This window comes from Urocampus carinirostris, chromosome 13, assembly GCF_059441175.1.
Source record: "Urocampus carinirostris isolate Australia breed hairy pipefish chromosome 13, RoL_Ucar_1.0, whole genome shotgun sequence".
Taxonomy (NCBI): domain Eukaryota; kingdom Metazoa; phylum Chordata; class Actinopteri; order Syngnathiformes; family Syngnathidae; genus Urocampus; species Urocampus carinirostris.
The window spans coordinates 5,281,297-5,302,972 of NC_142361.1; the positions used below are offsets into that span (position 1 = coordinate 5,281,297).

The 21,676-nt window shown below is 43.0% G+C and overlaps 1 protein-coding gene and 1 long non-coding RNA gene across 6 annotated transcripts in view; one reads left to right on the forward strand and one right to left on the reverse strand.

Annotated features, from left to right (window-relative positions):
• Positions 1-2,745: 2,745 nt before the first annotated feature.
• Positions 2,746-10,716, reverse strand: LOC148353554 (uncharacterized). The gene is made up of 2 exons (XR_015852541.1): positions 10,065-10,716; positions 2,746-5,348 (listed from the first exon to the last, which is right to left on the reverse strand). It is a non-coding gene; the product is annotated as an uncharacterized LOC148353554 (long non-coding RNA).
• A 7,963-nt stretch (positions 10,717-18,679) lies between these two features.
• ehbp1 (EH domain binding protein 1) overlaps positions 18,680-21,676 on the forward strand; it is a 278,859-nt gene continuing 275,862 nt past the window's right edge. For 4 of the 5 annotated variants that reach the window (XM_088351022.1, XM_088351026.1, XM_088351024.1 and 1 more), the window contains exons 1-2: positions 18,680-18,804; positions 20,349-20,786. In XM_088351022.1, coding sequence (XP_088207148.1) covers positions 20,683-20,786 — 104 coding nt within the window. In that variant the 5' untranslated portion in view covers positions 18,680-18,804; positions 20,349-20,682. Of the gene's footprint in view, positions 18,805-18,828; positions 18,966-20,348; positions 20,787-21,676 lie in introns of those variants that run through there. The other variant, XM_088351023.1, reaches the window with a different exon arrangement.

Here is a 21,676-nt window from a genome sequence, read left to right on the forward strand (position 1 = left end):
AGGGTGGGTTTCCTCAATATTTTCTGGTTGATTAATGACCATTAATCAAATAATAATTAATAACGAATTAATAATTAGAGCTAAAACGGGTGCTTTGTGTGAGTGGCGCCTGGCTTTGGAGACATCCATTGGAGATTTTTAAAACAGGCGCTCATTTCCTCTTGTGTTTCTCTGAGCATTGTTTTGAGGGCCTGTGGACCATGGATTTGACACAAGTGCCCAATGACATTTTTCTTTAATTGGTTGTGCTTCTGAGAACAGCTTTTTAACTGTCAAAGCATTTTTTTTTTCCTCAGATTTTTTAAAAATGTATTATTATTTTAATATAAATTTGAGACTGTAGGACAGTGGTTAGCACAATCGCCTATCACATGAAATGTCCCCAGTTCGAGACTGGGTGGAAATATATTTTTGGCCTAAAGAGGTATAGGTGCCACCAGGCTGTACTTTCCCAAGTCACACCACAGGAAATGGTACCCTAGTGGTTCAGGGATCCAACCAACCATGAGGACGAAACTATTACCTGTAAGGTACTTCTTGTGGAAAATAATGTTCAAAGCTTGAACAGAACTTTTAATAAAACATACAAATCTAGGGAGGAGTAACAATCGAACTGTACCGCTCACCTCATTCATATCTGTTCGGAGGAAATTGGTTTGTCCACCAGAGAGCGCCTAATTGGTTTGTAATCGGGACAGGTGTTGGGTGATTGCACACACCTGTCCGGAATTAGCCCGACCCTTCATAAGGACGTTTTGAATAGAGCTCTCGTTCTGGGTGATTTTTGTTATCCACCATCTCCTTTTATTCCAGTCCATCTTGCTTCCAGAGGCTTATTTTGTCGTTCTGACAGTTTTATTGTTGTTTTTGACAGTTTGTTTTTTTACTTTTTTAATTAATTTGTTATTAAATACCTTTGTTTTTGAACCCCTTGACTTCGTTCCCTCTTCCCAGCGTTCGGATTTACCGCAAATCATTTTAAAAAGTGGTCAAAATGTTACAAAAATAAAGCCACAGAATGATGGTGATATACAATAATATAATGAGATTGGAGGGCTTTTCCTTTCAGTGCAAAATACGAGGAAGTTAAAAGTGTTTAAAACAATAGACTATATTGATGATACATTATACATATGCGTGAGTTACTGAGGAGGTGTGCAAGTGGCAGCATGGATCAGCATGGAACAGTTTAACATTCAGAAGTTGGCACGACGTGTGTAAATAAATAAAAATATTTTTTTAAAGTCTTAAAATATTGCAACAATATAACTCAAGCAATGCATGATTAGGATATATATATATATATATATATATATATACAAACTGTAGGAATTCTTCCATGTATCTTTTGGATACAATTTAATTAAGAAAGCTGGACGACTGAGGAGGGCAGTTGTCTGGAAACTGAATGTAAGATGGGGCCTAAAAATCCAACCCGACCCGGGCTGCGGGTATTAATGCCCGATTCAGCCCAAGCCCGACAAATTGATTTGAGGGACTGAGCCTGAAGTTAATCCAAATTTTCTTTGTGAGGGCTTGTTTTTTGTAAAGATGGGGCTTGGGTTTCCTCCGGGCACTCCGGTTTCCTCCCACATTCTGAAGACATGCATTTCAGGTGGATTGGCCGGTCCAAATTGTCCCTAGGTGTGAATGAGCGAGCGAGTTGTCTGTCCCTGTGTGCCCTGCGATTGGCTGGCAACCAGTTCAGGGTGTCCCCTGCCCACTGCCCGATGATTGCTTGGATGGGCTCCAGCACCCCCGCGACCCTACTGAGGATAAGCGGTGCAGCTAATGAGATGAGATGAGATGAGATGGGATAAAACCTATGAACAAAAGTCACAATTTCGGAAATTGAAATTTTAAAACCGGGACAGAAGATTTCAAATACAGCATTAAAACAACAGCATTTAACAGGTGAATTAGGGTCTGCATTTTGCTGATAAAAACTCTTAAAAAGTATATATTGTCCAAACAACCTCGAATAACGTTCTCGGTTAAATTAAGGCCACGTAAGCGATTGGGACATGCAGTGTTAGTCTCTTGCCAACAGAGGGCGGCATCCTAAATCTGCAGTCGACATCACGCTCTACATTTGAGGGTGCTTAATGCTAATTGTTGCCTATTTATAGTGACAGCCTTTAATAGTATTTATCTTTTTAAAGTCTTTATTAAATGTTTACCCCGGAGTGCCATGCCCAATGTCGTTGCATACAATGTTTCACCTCATTGTTATCAATGACAATGAAGTCAAGTCAAGTCAAGTCATTTTTATTTGTATAGCCCTTAATCACAATTAGTCTCTAAGGGCTTCACAAGTTATTACATATAAGATTAGGTTACTCGTATGCTATAGAGTAGAAGTGAGTTTTAAGCCTAGATTTAAACATTTCCACCGAGGTTGCAGATCGGATCTCAGGGGGAAGAGCATTCCACAACACCGGTGCCCGGATGGAGAACGCTCTTGAACCAGCGGAACACTTCTTGGAATGAAGACAATGAAGACAATTCAAATCAAATTTTGTAAAGTTTCTGTTGTGAATATGTAGTATTTTTCATCGTTGCTGAATTTAAGTGGGACGGTATGTTGGGTTCCTGTTATTAGGTACTGAATTTAATGTGAAGGGTCCTCCTTCAACCCCCATCTGTACAAATTGGTTGGTGTTGGAAGGGTGTCGTACACTGTACGAAGCAAGGAAGAGATCCGGAATGGTTCCAACCTCCAGAGTTCTGGCCAGGTGATTCAGATTCAGATTCAGATATACTTTATTGTCATTCGTGTATACGTGTATACAGAACGAAATGTCGATACATCTGACCCGCACAGTTTTTTAGCGCAGCAGTTCGTCATCTCGCGGTTCGATGTTACTTCCAGTTGTAAATGGTCCAGTTTATTGTCCAGAGAGCGAACGTTGGAGAAGAAAATGGATAGGAGAGGCGTTTTGAAGGGTTTAGCCTTTAGCCTAGCGGTTAGCCCAGTCCGACAACCTCGCTTCCTCCTCCGGTCACACCGCTCTCTTGCAACTCTGCATCGCTGGTTTGTAGGCCGCTGGGTCTTGTTGACGTAGCAGTCCGTGGCTAAATAAACACTCCCGAGTGGTCGTAGCACCGAGCGCTTGATGTCTGGATGATCGCATATCCAGCAAAAAAACTGCGATCGTATATTAATCTGCAGTTTTAGTTGACTTTGTGCGCCGTCAAAACTGAGTCGAAGACTGGGTTTTATGGCCGAAGTGTAAAAAACTGTAGCGAGCTGATGTAGCCGCAGCCGAACAGGGGCGCCGCCATCTTAGATCAAGTCACACCACAGGTGTGATCCTTTGCTTTGAAAGGTCCCACTTCGTCCAGGCTCCTTGGACTCCAAGCTCCACAGCCCTAGACCACCTGGCCTCCTCCTCCTCCAACAGGCGGACCTCGGCCTGCACCATGTCTCTCCTCTGCCTTGGATCAGCTTTGTTCCATTGCTGGAAATGGGTGGACCCTAGTCCCTGACGCCCTATGCATGCATTTCTGATGACATCTTTCAACCCCAGCCGGCCTTCTGCCTGTTGTACTTAGCTGTCTGCTGCCCATCTACGCCCAGATCTAGTAATGACGCCTGCGCCTCTGGCAATCTCGTCGCTTGAATCTTTGAGCATCATGACAGCACTTTGCCACCTTGAACTCTTCAACTATCGAAGACAGGGGAAACTGCAGCTGTCCTGACGTGATGTAAAGCCCCAATGACGTGAACAACCAGGCCTTCAACTTCCCATGTCGGCCTGATCTCTCAATCCTTTGCAGCCACTCATCAGGCTGCTCGTCTGTCCTGAGAATGCTGCCTCTCTCCACCAGAGATAAATCGTACCACTTTCAGAGGCATTTTATCTGGTTATCTTCAATTGTTGGTATGTTCTGCCCCTGGATATATATATACTTTCTTGCAAAAGTATCTATATTTTTTCACATTTTCATTTTGGACCAAAAAGAGAAAAACCTTAAATAATAAAAGTTGGGTTGTCACAGGCGGCACGGCAGGTGAGTGGTTCATGCGTTCGCTGCAAGGTTCTGAGGTCATGGGATCAAATCAAGCTACCAGCCTTCCTGTGTGGAGTTTGCATGTTCTCCCTGTGCTTGCGTGGGTTTCCCCCGGGCACTCCGGTTTCCTCTCACATTCCAAATTGTCCCTAGGTGTGAATGAGTGCTCTGTATGTCTTCATGTGCCCTGCAAGTAGCTGGCAAACAGTTCAGGGTGTCCTCTGCCCACTGCCCGAAGTGGGCCGGGATAGGCTCCACCACCCCCGCGACCCTAGTGAGGATAAGCGGTGCCGAAAATTGATGGATAAATGGATGGATGTGTTCATTCAGGGCTGTGACGGTCCCAGGAAACAAGCTGTCTCAGAGTTTTGAGGGACTTGTAGCACTTGTAGGGCAACAGGTCAAAGAGGTGGTTGCCGGAATGGAAATTGTTTTCAATAATGTCAATGGATCCACTTTATTATAGTGACATGCTTTAATCTCAGGAAAACAGCGCCTTCTTCTGGGGAGCTTTGTTAGGGAGACTGTCTGCTGACCACGATTTACTTTTTGACTCAAACGGTGGGTGTATAGCATAGTGTCCTGCTTGCAAAGGTTGCCTTGCCTTTATTGGCTATTGCCGCTAAAACTTGCCTCTAATTGGCCAGCGCCATTAAAACCCGAACTGTGACCAATCTGGGTGGCCAAACACTCCCTCACTCAAATAAAAAAGGGGAAAAACACAAAGATGGAACTATAAATCCTTGAAAAATAACGCAGTGTTTTGCAGTTACGCAATGGCATCGCAATATCGATTAGATTTTGGTACTCGTGCAGTCCGAATCTCAAATGATCAAAAAATTTATGAGAAAAATATGAAAACACGGGAAAACTAATAAGTTGACAGATATGTGTGTATTAATACTTAATGATGCATACTACAATTAACATAAACAGTCCGGTTCACTTTGGCTTGCAAATATAACAGTTTGACTGAGACAATTATTAAAGGTATTCCCAAAAAGATTTGTTTTTGCAATTTGACACAAAACATTTAATGTTCCTTCCCACAATTATGGGTCATGAACCAGGACTGAATCTCGGACCCAATTGCGTTTGTTTTAAAGGAATCTTTTTTGGATAGAGCTGACAGAGCTTGCTTTGGAAGCCAAAGGTTGTCGGTCGCTAGCAGCGTTGGACGGAATGGCAGCTCCGTGACAGGTAGGCAGAATCGATAAGGCTTAGCGGGCAGGTCGATGGCCAGGGCAGGAGAGCAGGTCGTAATCGTGGGGCAGAAACAGGTCGATACCGAAGGCAGGCAGGAATCAAACAGGAAAGGTCTTTGGTACTGGAATCTGGCAAAACACACAGAGAGATACAAGTACGGTCTGACCCCCTCCTCTGGCCGCTGACAGCTTAAGAGGAGAGTGCCAGCCAATCAGAGAGAGCGCTTTTGCACGCCAAACGATTGCCGCAGGTGTCTTCATTTTGGCAATCATGACAGTATGCAAGTTTATGGCAAGATATTCCACGCACTGGGGGACTTTGGAAACTTGATCTCAAAGTTGACCCATCTAGTTAGTTTGCTGTAGAATTGTGAGATTGTTAAAGGAACACAACACATACAAAATTTCAAATCCCGTTAACACAACATGTGAGGCAGCACTGAAACAAACGGCGATTTAGTGAACATTGAATGCATACCGCTCATTTCTGCTCAGAGAAATTGAAACTTTGCTTTGGCCTTTTGACTTTTTTGTCAGAGTTGTGTGCTTCTAGTCAAAGGCTGTGTGGTTTTTTTTTTTACCGGCTGCTGTGACGGCGTGCATTCCTTGTTTGGCTTTGCACCCTTTTAGGTAGGCATTTGTGGCTTTTCGTTTATGTTTTTTGCTGTGTGTGTCACGGTTGGTCCAGCTATGTCCCCGTTTGCGTCGGGGATGCCAAGGGCTTCCTGTTTTGTTTGATCCCAGTTGGTGCTTGTTGGTGCTCCACCGTGTGATGTTTGGCTGGATAGCCAGGCAATAGCGCCAGTTTTCCCATGTCTCTCGGTTTATTCCTGCGTTTGTAGCCGTAGCCGTTTTTTGTTGTTGGTACCCGGTTAACCTAGCTGCTCACTGCATGTTTTTTGGCCGGCCAGCATTGCGTATCTGCACTGGGGCTGCAGCCGCCTCTTGTTGATCGGTCATGGTTAGACCCTGTTAGCTGACCTTGTGTTATTTTTGCCAGTTAGCCCCTTTTTGGCTTTTCTGCTTTTGTTGTACCAATTCATAGGCATTTTCCACAATAACTACCAAAACTTTGCTTGAAACACTTGTAAACCTTTTGACTAATTAACACGTAAAACAATATGGCGACTGGTTTGCTAGGGTAGGCTGGTGGTTCTGACAAGACATGTTGTCTTTCGTATTTTGGGCTAATGTTGCTTTTCCTTCTGTGGTTCATTTGAATTACTCTCCTCTATTTTTCATACACCTCAACAACTCTATGATAAATAATTACATGTATGAGAAATAGATGGAAGAGCCTCACAGAAGGAATAAAGGTAGTCATTTTGCTACATCACTGAAAATATCATCACAGCAGTTAAGTATTTAAGAACCTACCACAGTTTATTTGCAGAAAAGTGGGGTGTTGATTGTTACCTGAATGCCGTCATTTTCAGTCGCCTGCATGTGACAAAATGTCAATGGATGCAATTTGATTGATTTGCCACAGTATATGTATTAGAATCCTTATCAATCGGCATGGAAGTGGACACCTACTCCGTGTAAAACAGATTTTTAAAAAGCACTTCCCGCTTTTCTGAGTTATGTGTAAATGATAATTCTATAGAACCTTTCATGCCAGAGTCATCACTCGATCACTACAGGATGCGTGTGCATTGTTGACCCAGAGCAGCAGAAGTGGCAGTATGAGTTTGAATGGAGTGACAGAGGATTTGTATGTTGACTTGTATTCTTAGTCACAATTTACAAAAACAACATGCCCAGCCGTTGTGTGTACTGCTGCTCTCATCGCGATTTTAAGGAACTCAATTTTTTTCCATTTCCAAGGAGAAACAGGCCTTTTTAAAAGAACCGTAGGAGACGATTGCTGCAAGCCAATAAAGGGTTGAGGGCATTAGGAATGTCCGCATTTGCGGTGCCCATTTTATATGGTTTGGAAGTACTTTAATGCCGAATGCCCTATTAATCTAAGTTTGATAAAAGTTGTGGAAAATTTTGCTAACAATGCACACTATAGACCAAGGGTCAGGAACCTATGGTTTGAGAGCCATATATGGCTCTTTTCATGAGTACATATGGCTCGGAAATAAAATACAACCTGGGCAATTATTTTATGTAGTGTTACATGAAGTGCTGATTGTCGCACATGCGTATTAGACACTATGCTACCTTTTCCAAGGGTTATATTGTTGATATTTTCGATTGTTCTCGATTGTTCTCAGCTCAGGGATGCTGCTGGAAATGTGAATTTCCCTTCGGGGATGAACAAAGTATCTATCTATCTATCTATCTATCTATCTATCTATCTAATAATTATTCATTTATTGTCATTATCATTATAATTGTTGATCTGATCAACATTAACTATATCTAAGGTGGGGGCAGGCCAAGGAAAGTCAATTAGTCTAATGTTTAACTACTGTAAAAACTGGTCATATTAGCCACTTTTGTCCATTTAGCTTAAAAAAGCTATTTACTCGTACCTACCTGATATTGACCGGTGTTATGTCGAAAAATTCACCCCCTGTGTGAAATGTTCCCCCTCGTGCAAATGTAACTAAAGGGACTTAGTATCTCATTTTTTAGGGAAAGTTATACAACAGAAAAGTACAGATTTCCACCATGTATAGAAATCACTTTTGAGCAAGTAGAAAATATTTACTTTGGCGAAATTACCGTCTTTCCTTACTAATCGGAGGCCACGTAAACAGATTGCTTTAATTGCGATTTACCAGCAGTTCAAAATAATAACCTTCCGAAAATTTCATGTATTAAAAACACACACACACACACACACAGAATAACACACAAAATAACACACAGAATAAGCATGGTACTTATTAGACATTGGTGTATTCTATTCAACAATTAATAGTGCGACCCTACACTTTACTGGTGCTGATAGAATGGCCACACATAGCTTATACACAACAATTAAGCTAGGCTGATCATTCAATTGAATGCAGCTAAAATGAGGTTTAATATCTGTTGATAATAACAAAGTCATGGTATTGAGGGGGAAAGGGCGGTGATAAGAATCAAACAGTGTCCAAATATTCACCTGGTAAAATCCAGATACAAAAAACTATTGGCAAAGTAGAGAGAGAAGGAAAATGGCGTCTGACTGATATAGCAAATGGTAGATGTAAGCAACTCAACATTGTTATTGTTTATTTTTATATTAACATTCTAATTATACTAATTATAAATGTTATTATTAGTTATTATTGTCATTATTGGTGACTAAATGATATTTAGTGATTACTAGCAGTATAGAATTAATAGATAGGATAAACTAAATTAATCTGATATAATAAAAATTCATGGAAGTAGTGATGGTGATGATGATGATATAATGAAGGGACTGTGTATCCATGGAGCCAACTTAATTATGTATATTCGAGAGGTGTTTGTTGCATCTAAATACACAGAAGAGCTAACTGTGAGACACAATTATTGATTAAGTCAAAGGTGTAGGATTTAATAAGCTGAAGGATTTTATACATTTTACTGTAAAGGATTTTATACGATTAAATACAAGTTACATCTATCGAGTACAATGAAGATTTTCACTGAGTGGGCTCAGGTCTCGCTGTTCCAAATGCGGAATGTTTTGGCTGGGGAATTTTGATAACAGGACTCTGACGAAGGATGGCAGGCATTGTTTTGATAAACGCTCTGCTGTTTTGAGTTTATCCAGACATCGAGGCAAGGGGGTGGACACCACGTGGGGGCTTTCTTGGCACGCCCATGGGAGGAGCCGGCACACCAGCTTGCGGAAAAAACGTGGGCCGAGAGAAAGAAGCAGGAGATCGAGAGAGGACTACACTTCCCTCCATTCAGGACATTGGCCAGAAGCGCTGCCTATCCCATGCTAAGAACATTACCGGGGACCCCTCTCACCCCCATCATGGACTGTTCACTCTGCTAGCCTCTGGGAAGAGGTACTGCAGTGTGCGGTGCAGGACCACCAGGCTCCGCAATAGTCTAGTCCCCCTGGCCATTAGACTGTTAAATGGTCAATCTAACATATAGTTAACTTAAATCTAAACGGCTGCTAATCTGACTTTTTGCACTACTGGCAGTTTTTTATAGCTTGCCACTCCTTGCACATTGCTCTCTGCACTATTGTAATTACAGCGTAATTGTTACAGTGTTAATGTTACTGTGTACCTGACTTGTTAACCTGACTGCCCATTTTGCACATCTGGTTAGCTACTCTTCTTGCACTATCAGCACTATGGTAAAATACTATACGTAGCCAAAATACAATACAACTTTATTTATATCTGTACATTCAAGGAAACTGTGGGGGTCAGATGCATCGACATTTCGTTCTGTATACACGTGTACTAGAATGACAATAAAGTAGATCTGAAGTCTGAATCTGAAGTCTGAAGGAGGCTGGACGGAGACTTGAGCGGCACTAATTCGGCTAATTTGGCCATATATTCGATGGAGCTAAATTATTTAAGAAATTAAATCTGTCCCCGTGTGGAAATGCCCGTCTCTTGTTCATTTTTCCATCAAGAAATGAGCGTGCATTGTTAGATGAATGTAGGTTGTGTTTGGTTAATGGAGTCAGATAACTAATCCGAACAATTTGGTAAACGGTACATTTTAATATTACATTGACTTCCGGGGTGAGAGGACGCTGGCGTGTATGTCGCCGCTTCTCACTCCAAAAACTTTTCCAAACTTTTTCGAAGCTCAGATACTTTTTCTGATTTTTCTTTTGCCCTTCTGTTTTGGACTGTGGGTACTTTGGTTGATGTAACCTGAACCAACATTTCACTTTATCAATCAAACCCTCGTAACTTAGCCCTCGGGCTAACTTAAACATACCAGCTGTCACAGCACCGGCCTCTCTCCCTCGTCATGGCGTGCCAAAACCTCGCCGCTTTTGGATTATTCCTGATACTCCTGACGTTCTGCCACCATCCAGCGACAGGATTGCTCCAGTATTCTATCGCGGATCTTCTCCGGATCCGGTGGATTGCACGGGGGCCTCCGCCACCGGAGCTGCTCCACCATCCTGACATAACTCGCCTGCCTCGACGCCGCTACATTCACCGCGGATCGCGCAGGCACGCCGAGTATAAAAACCCTGGTTCAATCACCTCGACCTGGTCCACATCTCGACGCCCTCCCATAAACTGCGGCCGTAGGGCTAACTGCCATACATTAGCCCGCCTAGCTAGGTCGGCTAACAGCACTGCCGCCGTCAAACAAGACACCTCCGCCGTCAACTTTGGATTGCTGAACGTCCGCTCACTCAGGAACAAGGGCCACCTCATCCAAGACGTCCTCGCTGAACGAAAACTCGACTTCCTCGTTTTAACAGAAACTTGGCAACAAACAAACGACTTCGCTGCTCTGAATGACTCCACTCCTCCCGGCTTTGTTTACATCTGCCGTCCCCGTGGCAACGGCCGTGGAGGAGGTCTCGCGGTAATTCACCGCGAGAAGTGGAAAGTCTTGCCTGTCTCCGTCACTTCATCGACTTCCTTTGAATGTCTGGTGTTTAAGCTCCCCGGACCCACGCCAACTATTATTGCTTCAATTTATCGCCCCCCAAAGCCACATAGTGATTTTATCAATGAATTCTCCAGCTTAATTACACATTTATCCACTCTCTCGCCAAATTTAATTTTATTAGGAGATTTCAATATTCACATGGACAACCCCAACCTGCCACTCACCAGAGACTTCACATCCTGCCTGGAGAGTCTCGGGATACACAGCCTTATTGACTTCCCCACCCACATTAAAGGCCACACATTGGACTTGGTTTGCTGCTCTGGCCTCTCTACTTCCAAGCCCACTTCCAACGTTTTTCCTGAATCTGATCATGTCCTCCTCACTTTTAACACCGTACTCTGTCTCTCTACTGTCAAAACCTCCCGTCTCATTTATTTTCGTAATACCAAAAATATCAACATTGACACCCTCTGCTCCATTATTGACCGTTCCCCACCCCCAGAAGCTCTTTCAAGCCCGGATGAGCTTACCACTCACTACAATACCTGCCTCACAAATATTCTAAATTCTCTTGCCCCCCTGAAAACCAGGACTGCCTCATTCTCCACATCTGCCCCCTGGTTTACACCCGCTCTTCGGTCAATGAAATCAAAGAACCGCCAACTTGAGCGACTCTATAAGAAAACCGGCCTCACCATCCATAAGGACATGTACACTACCCATACTGCTAAATACAAGGACCAAATTGCACAAACCAAATCCAGCTACTACTCCGGCCTCATCCTTTCCAACGAAGGAAATTCAAGAACTCTCTTCTCTGTCATGAACAAAATCCTCCAGCCACCAAATTCTCTCCCCCTCCACCTGTACTCCACAGCAACCTGCAACTCCATAATGGAGTACTTCAATCACAAAATCCTTAAGATTCATCACCAACTCCATCAAAACCTGTCTGCTCCCTCCCCATCTGAATTTCCTTCTCCTTGTCACTTCTTCTCCAGTTTTGCTCCACCCACGACTGCTGAATTATCCAACCTCATACTCAAATCCAAGCCCACCACTTGCCAGCTCGATCCCCTCCCTTCATCCCTTGTTAAATCCTGCCTCCCTTCCCTGCTTCCTCTCATATCTGCCATTATTCACTCCTCACTCTCTTCTGGTATTGTCCCATCACTTTTCAAAACCGCTGCTGTTACTCCTACACTTAAAAAACATGGTGCTGACCCCAACAACTTCGACAACCTCCGCCCCATCTCCAACCTTCCATTTATTTCAAAAATCCTTGAAAAAACTGTTGCTGCTCAACTCCACTCGCACCTGTCCCTCCACTCTCTCTATGAGCCCTTTCAGTCTGGTTTCCGCCCCCGCCACAGCACAGAGACTGCCCTAATCCGTATTGTAAATGATCTCCTCATAGCATCCGACTCCGGTTTAGTCTCCATCCTCATCCTCCTAGACTTGAGCGCCGCCTTCGACACAATCTCTCACCCTATCCTCCTCAATAGACTCTCCTCCATTGGTCTCACCCATACTCCCCTCAGTTGGTTCCATTCCTATCTCACTGGCCGCTCTCAGTTTGTCCAGCTGAAATCCTTCACCTCAAAGCCCTCCCTAGTCACCACAGGTGTACCCCAGGGATCTGTCTTGGGTCCTCTTCTCTTCATCGTCTACCTCTTGCCTCTTGGTCATATCCTCCGCAAATTTAATATCCACTTTCACTGCTTTGCTGATGACACCCAACTCTACCTCTCCTGCAAACCAAACTCCATACTCCCACCTCCCTCCCTCACCTCTTGCCTTTCCGAACTCAAAACATGGTTCACAACAAACTTTCTTAAATTAAATGCCAATAAAACAGAATTCCTCCTTCTTGGCACCAAATCCACTTTATCCAAAGTAAACAACTTCTCTCTCAACATCGACAGCTCCTTAGTGTCCCCCTCCCCCCAGGTCAAGAGTCTGGGTGTCATCCTGGATAGCATGCTTACCTTCCACTCACATATCAACACCATCACCCGCACTGCTTATTTCCACCTCCGCAATATTACCAGACTCCGCCCTTCCCTCACCCCCCGCACTACTGCTATTCTCGTCCACAGTCTTGTCACATCCCGCCTTGACTACTGCAATGCTCTCCTCTTCGGCCAGAGCCTTCAGTCGCGCTGCTCCCAAGCTTTGGAACAATCTACCTCCGGACCTCCAAAACTGCACACCTCTCTCCACTTTTAAGTCCCGTCTAAAAACACACCTGTTCAGGACTGCCTACAACACATAGCTTCTCCATTTCTTATGTTTTTATGATTTTATGTCTTGTTTTTATTTATTATTTCGTTTACAACTTTTTAAATTGTATTTTTTTTCTTTCATTGTTTGTACAGTGTCCTTGGGTGGCCTGAAAGGCGCTTTTAAATAAAATGCATTATTATTATTATTATTATTAAGTTCCTAACAAAGCATATGCTTCTTCCTGCTCCATTTCAAACATGCATGTTAACAGTGTTCGTGTTTATTTTTGTTTTTTGATTAGTTGTTTTGTTTTTGCCTAGGTCATGTTCGAAACAAAAGTTTTATTCATTCAAATGGACTGAACCATTTTAGGCCCGTGGAGTGGTTCAGAGGCTGTGTTGTTGTTTTTTTATCTAGCGTTTTTCTATCATATTTAAGCCTATCCTGTCCTTTAGCAAGGAACAAAGTTTTAAAATTGCTAAACATTTTGGGGGTGCTTTGGTTGAATTTGACACCCCCAAAAACAGCCTGGTTGCGGCCATGCCATGTGCGATCCACAATCTTTTCCTGTCAATGGGTTGGTATGAACTGACATGAATTCCGCCGTTCGGCCTCAACAATGTGTGCAGGCAGGCCATGTTACACTGGTTTACAAAAACTGGAAAAGCTCGATAAAGACAGAAAAAAAATCTCATTAAAAAATCACACTATACTCTGCTACTCATTGACTTGGGACAAGACTCACAAAAGTGGCATCTAGCATTTTTTCTCACCAGCGTTTCCTTTGACCTGTGGATGGAAATTTTGTCACTTGAACAGTAACTTCAAATTCATTTAAGGGGCTTCCTAGAACAATTTCGAAGCATTTATTATATTGCAGCATGGTCACGCTGAACTGATTTTTATATTTATTATTTTTGTGTGTGTGATGAACACCACAATTTCCGGTTATGCAGTGCATATCTTGGCCTACTTTCTACTCTTGGCTCACAGCGAGAATGTGTGTTGACATGTTTGCAATAGATTCCTGTTCTCACTAACTTATTAATGCAAACGGAGAAGAAAATGAGAGGCTCGTTTGCAGAATGTCTTGATACCACAATGCCCATTGAGACCTTTTTTTGTTTGGATTCACTCTGAGTACTTATCTCTATTTTTATTTGAAGTCCCATGACTGATCACTTCACAAAGAAAGCATAATTTCTCAGCTTTCTCCACTGCTGACTGTTCCTGGCCTGGGTTTGAGTTGCGGCAAAGTTGGCGCTGGTCCATTCCATGATGTTGTCGGCTGAGATTTATTTTTATTACAACAATATATAAAATATTTTACAATGAATACAAATGAATGTAGTCCAGTGGCGGGCTAAGCATTTTACACTTAGGCCTTCACAAGGCTAAAAGATCTTAACTGCGGCTACAGCTATAACACATAAAAGGTGTCAATAATAACCTCATACATTTTCAACATTATTATGGAATTAGTAATATGGCCACATTTTACTCAACAAAAATCCTTTTTATTTGTACACTAAATCCATCCTCCTTTCGTCAGTTGTTATTGGACAGTTGGCAATGTAAATTTGTTTCTTTTAGCAATGAGAGTGTTGGAATCAGAACAGGAGGAGGACCCAGATGCACAACGTTTACTCACAAGTTTATTGAGATATAGAGGAAAAACAAACGTCAGCAATCCGGTGCTAGCTGGACGAGGGAAGCAAGCCGCTCACTGGATCGGAACGTGTTCGGAATGTGGAAGAGGATCTTCCGAAGCGGGAGATCGGAGCGTGGTCAAACAGGAAGAACGGGTTGTTAGCCGGAACATCAGAACGTGGTCGGGGTCAAAAGACGGGTCGTAACCGGTGACAAACGGGGGAAGTCAGAAACAGGCGAGTTGGAAACGGGTGCCAAAACAGGACCGATGGAAGTCAGAGTCAAAATGCTTGCCTTGTGTAAACAGAGGTTCTCTGCCGGACTAGCACCAGGCAAGTGAAAGGACTGAGCTTAAATAGCTGGCGCCAAACGAGCAGGCACAGGTGAGTGTAATGAGTAATCATGACAGAGAGAAAGAAGCTCCACATAGTATATTTTGATTTTGGATACAGCATGTTCATCGTGTCCCCGCAGAGAAAGTTCCTGCTTTCCCAAAAAAAAAAAAAAATCCTCAGCCCATCAGTCTTCTTTTTTAAGATTTCCCTTATTTTTCTTCACCTTTTTGTTGTGGAGCTCCTTTTTCCTACACACTTGCTCACATACTAAATCCACCCTAGGTTCCCCAGAAGTTTTGGAGAGCTTAGTTGCTTGTAAATGTCCAGCAGTGCTTTGGTGTCTCTTGCAGCCTTAGTTAAGTTTACGAATCCAGTGCTGCTCCAAACAGAATTTCCATCCGTGGCAAATAACAAGCATTCCGAGCAATATAATTTGCAATAATCCTCGGGGCCTGTAAAGCAGGGGTACCACTCATTGTCCGTGGCCTGAAAGTGGAAGACAAAACCCTTTCCCAGTTGCAAAATGCTTCGGATTTGTCCAACCTTTTCTTAATAATGTCAAGCTTTTCCTCAAAAAGTCCGTCTTGAAATTGGCTTTGAGGGTAAATCTTTACCAAAATGATTTCTTCTCCCTTTTCAGCCATTGTGGTTTGAAAAAATGCTATTAAATAAACATTTGCTTGTGCGGCTTGCTCTCTACGTTTAACCACGGTTGGCGTGATCCCTTTGGTGAAATATCGCCCCCTAGCCAATCATAGTTTGTGAAAATGGTGACGTTTCCCTAGGCTTTCTATAAGGTCTTGGCTTCGCCAACCTTAAATCTAATTGCTTAATGCAAGACCTTTTTGACACTTATTTTATGCTCCAGGGCCTGCAGAACTGATTATGAAGTCCTCTGGTGAAGGCCTTCTCTGACCCTGGCAACAAGTAACGGCTGATACGTGATTGGTTAAATGCCTAACTAGGAAGCCATCTTGAAACAGTGTAATCAGGGGAAATTAATGAAAGGAAGCTGACAGACAATTTGGAATCAATTTAATAAGTGTTCGTGGACAAAACGTATCTAAAATCATACAGTGGCGATTTTAAGTTCTGAGTTTTGGGGGTGCTGAGGATTCAGAGTGTTTGGCTAGTAAAAAAAAGGAATTTGGTATGGAGAGAATGCCTGTGTTGGGTGATTTAAATGTGAAGCCTGTGGAAACATGGGAGGTGCAAGAGGCAGTGAAAGAAATGAAAGGGGGGGAGGCACCTGGGTTGGATGGTTGTACTGCTGAATGCCTGAAAAAAGGTGGCACAGCTATGATTGACTGATTAGTACGCTTGTTGAATGTATGCTTTTTAAGGTGTGTGGTTCCTGTTGACTGGTGTAGTGCATGTGTGGTGCCATTGTATAAGGGTAAAGGTGATACGTATGAATGTAGCAATTCGAGAGGTTTCAGTTTGTTGTCTGTATGGAAGAGTCTTGATTAAGAGAGTGAGAGAAAGAACGAATGAGTTGGTGATGGAGGAGCAGAGTGGTTTCAGGAAAGGAAGAGGACGTGTGGATCAGGTGTTTGCAGTATGACAGATGTGTGAGAAATATTTTGCAAAAGGTAAGGATGTTTATTTGGCTTTCATTGACTTGGAAAAGGCGTATGACAGAGTTGATAGAGAGGCGTTGTGGCAAGTGATGGTGATGTATGGAGTGGGTTGAAAGTTGTTGGAAGCATTGAGGAGTTTTTATATGAACAGAAGAGCATGTGTAAGAGTAGGGAGTGAGACAAATGAGTGGTTCCCTGTGTTGACTGGTGTGAGACAGGGGTGTGTGATGTCACCATGGCTGTTTAGTGTGTACATAGATGCTGTGGTGAGAGAGGTGAATGCAAGAGTATTTGGCAAAGGTGTAGAGATGATGGACAACAGTGGAACAGTGTGGCAGGTAAGTCAGTTGTTGTTTGCAGATGACACAGCGCTTGTGGCTGATTCTGAGGAAACATTGAGAAGGTTGGTAACGGAGTTTGGAAGAGTATGTGATAGGTGTAAGTTATGTGTCAATGTTGGGAAGAGTGAGGTGATGAAGTGTTCACGTGATGGAGTGAGCATGGACGGGTGCTGGAAGAAGTTGAAAGCTTTAGGTACTTGGGTTGTGATGTGGCTGCAATTGGTGGAATAGAGTGCGAGGTATTGCACAGAGTGAATCAAGGAAGCAAGGTTTCTGCTCTGAGGAGAGTGATGAACAACAAGAGTATGAGTATGGATGTTAAGAGGGGACTGTATGAGAGAGTGATTGTGCCGACTGTGTTGTTTGGTGCAGAGACTTGGAGCCTGAACGCAGATTTAAGAAGGAAATTGAGTGTTTTTGAGATGAAGTGTTTGATGACTATGTTAGGGAGACAAGATTGGATAGATTGAGAAATTAAATTGTGAGAGACAGAACTGGAGTTGTCGTGGAACTGAGCAAGCGTGTTGATAAGAGAGTACTCGGTTGGTTTGGACACATGGAGAGGATGGATGAGGAGCGAATGTTGAAGAGGATCTACAGAGCAGAAGTCAATGGAAGGAGACCAAGAGGAAGGCCGCGATTGACGTGGATGGATGGTGCTATGAGTGCACTGCAAGAAAGAGGTCTAAATATATTGGAAGCTAGAGCTCTTGTTGGTGATAGAAAGGAGTGGAGAGGTGTTGTGAAAGGATAGTGGGATTGTGGACGCGTTCTTAAGGATGGGCTGGGCACCCGTATAATGCGGCAGGGGTAAACCATGGCCATGGTCCAAAAATTTTTGTGTGTTTTTTTGCTATTTTTTCCCTTTTATTTTCTTTGTTATTGTATGTGTTTGTCTTGCTGTCGGTCACCCCTCTTGAGGGATATGACCAAGGTAGATAGATAGAGATTTTTTGTGAGTGCGTGGGTTGAATTTGAAGGTGCTTGAACACCCCCAAAAACGGGCTGTTACACCCTAGATACCACATGATTCAGATAATTTTAGGCCAGCAGAAAACACCTTGCAGTCCCTGACGGCCCACTTTTGATGCACACTTACAAATTCCCACTACTTATCTGTGTTTAAGTAAAGAGTGTGCTTTTGACAGTTGGTATAAAAAAAATGAAAACATTGTGTACTTTTTATTTTTACATTAGCAATCTGCTTCCCGGTTGACAACAATTCCCAGAGTGCCTCGTGGGACATCAACATGCTGTAAATGGTAGAAAAATGCCACCCACAAAAGATATCCGGAGGCGTTTCTTCTTCCAGTCATCTATCAAGGCGGTGGCATGATGATGAAAATCAAGCGTGATAGAGAAATCACAAGCCGTGCTAAAAAACGTGTTGAATATTCTTCAAAATAAAAGCACAGTTTTTTTATTTGCAAGCGTATAAAACAAGGTTAATCATGATACCATCATCAACAAGGTTTGAATTTAAATTGTTAGGGATTTTTATGTATGTAAGAGTCAATACAACATAAGTACTAGAGTCAATTGGTCGGATTGAACTCTCTCAATTTTATTTTATAAATTACATCAGTGTAAATCTTTGGTAGCTTTGCAAATAGCAGCGGTCAAAGTACTTACAACTATCCCCACTTTGCCACCCGAGTCGCAGCCGGTTATATTGAGCTTTTTATTTCATTTTATAGACAAATTTGGGGGCACAAGTTTCTCAAAATGTCACTTGGGAGTCACTTATGACTCAACCGGAACATGTCCTAGCTAACGTGTCTAGGCGGCTGAGCAACGGTTTCCATTCGCGCGGTGTTATGATGGCTACAAGCTAATAGTGTAGCTGGCTAGTTGTAGGGGCTTGGTGCTACCGCAAGGAATATGAAAATTCTATAACAATTTTCCCCAAACAACCGTCTGGGAATCTCCAATAAGACCACCCGACAGCCGGAGCGTCTGCTTCCACAACACGGTGAGTGTCATCTGGGTTTGGTGGACTCGCATCTTTTTTAGTAGTGGACGGATTGTGGCTCCGACTAGTCTCTGGATTTGCAGCATCACAGCTCCCCCTATTAGAAGTACATGACGACACCGTCTTATATCCATCGTTGGGTGCGTTACTGGGGAAAAAAGGTAAATTAGTTTCAGTTCCTAGTCACTTCATTTCAAATAAAATTGTATTACCCCCTCAAATTACCGACACCCCACAAGTAGTGCGTTACACTGAAAGTAACTGTCTAGTTACACATTGCTGTATATACTCACATTGAAGCCGATCCTCTATAACCGTTTGAAATAGCTAAATAATACAAACGGAATAGAAGAAAACGTGTAGCCTACACCAACCTGTGGAAGCGATGAAGCCTTCATATTTATTGTGCAATATTGGGGCTTGAAAACAAACAATTAGTCAAGACACTAAATCCATTTCGTCCCCAGACTTCAAACTACTTGAATATTTCCTTCTTGATTCATCGCGAATGTCCAAGTTTTGTTTTTCCCTCCAGGCTTTGTAAATATATCCATCCATTTATCCATTATTTTCACCGTTTATCCTCAGTAGGGTCGCGGGGTTGCTGGAGTTCATCCGAGCTATCTCCGGGCAGTGGGCAGGGGACACCCTGAACTGGTTGCCAGCCAGTTGCAGCTGCAAATCACATTAGTTCTCGCAGCTAGCTGCGTTCTTCATCGACGCACGAGCCGAGTGATCCACCGCTAAGAGTCGTGCAGCTGGGCGATTTTACGTCCGCCCGGGACGATCGGAGACAAATTCACGACAGGGTTTTTACTTGCGCGCACCGTGGGTGCCGTTCGGTCGCTCCCGCGAGCAAACCCCTAACCCAACGGCGCGGGTACTTTCGGGCGGAATACGCACGACACCGACACAGTTACAGGGGTCCCGAGCACGGCCGCCTGTTGTCCCGCCGCGCTACTGGGGTCGTCAGACGAGCGGGCTCCCCCAGTTACGGGGGTAGCCCGATCACGCCCGCCGCCTCTTCTCACGTCGCCCAAAACTTCCACCAAAAACACAAGCTAAAACTACTGTAGCTCCTGCCAGACAAGGAAAGATGATGATCTCACTTGTTACTCATCATGTTTTATTTTGACATTTTTACATAACCCTGATGACTCCTTTTGCACACATATAACACATGGGTTAGCTAAGGATAGGGTCAAAGACAAAAAAATGGTGACCAAGTAGCAGACCTCTTGTTGACTTTGTAACTAATAAGTCCATGTCAGTGAAAGGTGATCCAGATCCCTTTTTGTGTACATGACCTGGTCTATTTGTTTATTACCACTCTGCTGTCTTACTGTGTAGGGCATTGCAGAAAGAGTGCATAGATTCAAGGTTTTTATGTGTTTTTAAGGTCAAATGTTTTATTTTTTCTCCTAAAAAACGGAATATTTCAATGTTGAATCTCCAAATCAGCAGATGCCCGTTCTTACTAAAAGGTCTTTTTGCATTGTATGGTTTTATCCGGAAATTGATTTACGTTTCCTTCTGCTTTGTAGGAGCCTCCTGGGACGTCACTGTAGCATCAACACCCTGTGGATTACTCATCATGCAGTTTGAAATTGTGGAATGTTTTCCTTTGCAAGATAATGCACGTCTCACCACGCTCGTGTATCCAAGATTCTGAATCCTGACATTCGTCCTTCCGGCGCCGTTTTTGGATGTCTTATCTTTTTAGTGTCTTCTGCTAAGACGTAAACTATGTATTTGGTGGCTGCAAAGCCGTCATAAACAGTGACGTGGAGCGCCGCAAACAGGGAAGTAAAAAAACAAACCCAAAGAAGTAGCTCCAAATCCCCCACCTACTTACCTGGGGAGACAAGATTTCTCGGCATGGCTTCAGTTTGGAAGCGACTCCAACGTGTTGGAAAGCATGCCTCTAAATTCCAGTTTGTGGCATCCTACCAGGAACTGATGGTGGAATGCACCAAGAAATGGTGAGTGGTTGGGTGTCTATCATGTTGTTTCTATCAGCTGTACAGTAATCTCCTGCCTTATTGGAGTTTTTCTTATTTCAGTTTTGCTACTTTGTGGATTTTCATTATGCATTGTGTTCTGCATTTTGATTGGCTAAACCGAGGATAATGCTTTCTATCGCCAACAATTTGGCATTTTCCAAACAGTGTGTATATAACACACACTACCCTTCAAAAGTGTGGGGTCGCTTAGAAATGTCCTTATTCATTTCTCAAAGAAAAATCTTTTTTTTCAATAAAGATATATTAAACTACGGTAATCAGAAATACATCCCATAAATCGTTAACTTAGTAAATTGTTATTTCATCTACAAATATATGGTTCTTAATGCCACATCCATATAGGTGTATAGAGACTCATTTCCAGTAACCAGCACTCCAGTGTTCCTTGTGCAATGATTTTAGTACAGCTGAAAACAGTTTAGTTAGTTAGAGAAGCTATAAAACTGACCGTCATTTGAGCAACTCGAGTATCTGGAGCGTCACATTTGTAAACGTTCAGAAATGCCAAAATAAGAGATCTTCCATGTCAAACTTGATAGTCTATTCTTTTTCTAAGAAATGACTGCTCGTTCATGCGAGAAAGTGAAAAGAAACTGAAGCTATCCTACAATGGTGTGTTCTCTGGCTCTGACTAGAGTAGAAAGAGAAGTGTGAGGTCCCGCCGCGCAACCATGCACGAGAACAAGTATGTTACAGTCTCTCGTTTGAAAAATAAATGCCTTAAAGGTCCTCAACTAGCATTTTCGTTAAATAGTAACTGTAAAACCCCAGTGTCAATATCTACAGTGAAGAAGTGACTAAGAGATGCCTTTAAGGCAGAGTGGCACAGAAAAAGCCATATCTGAGTG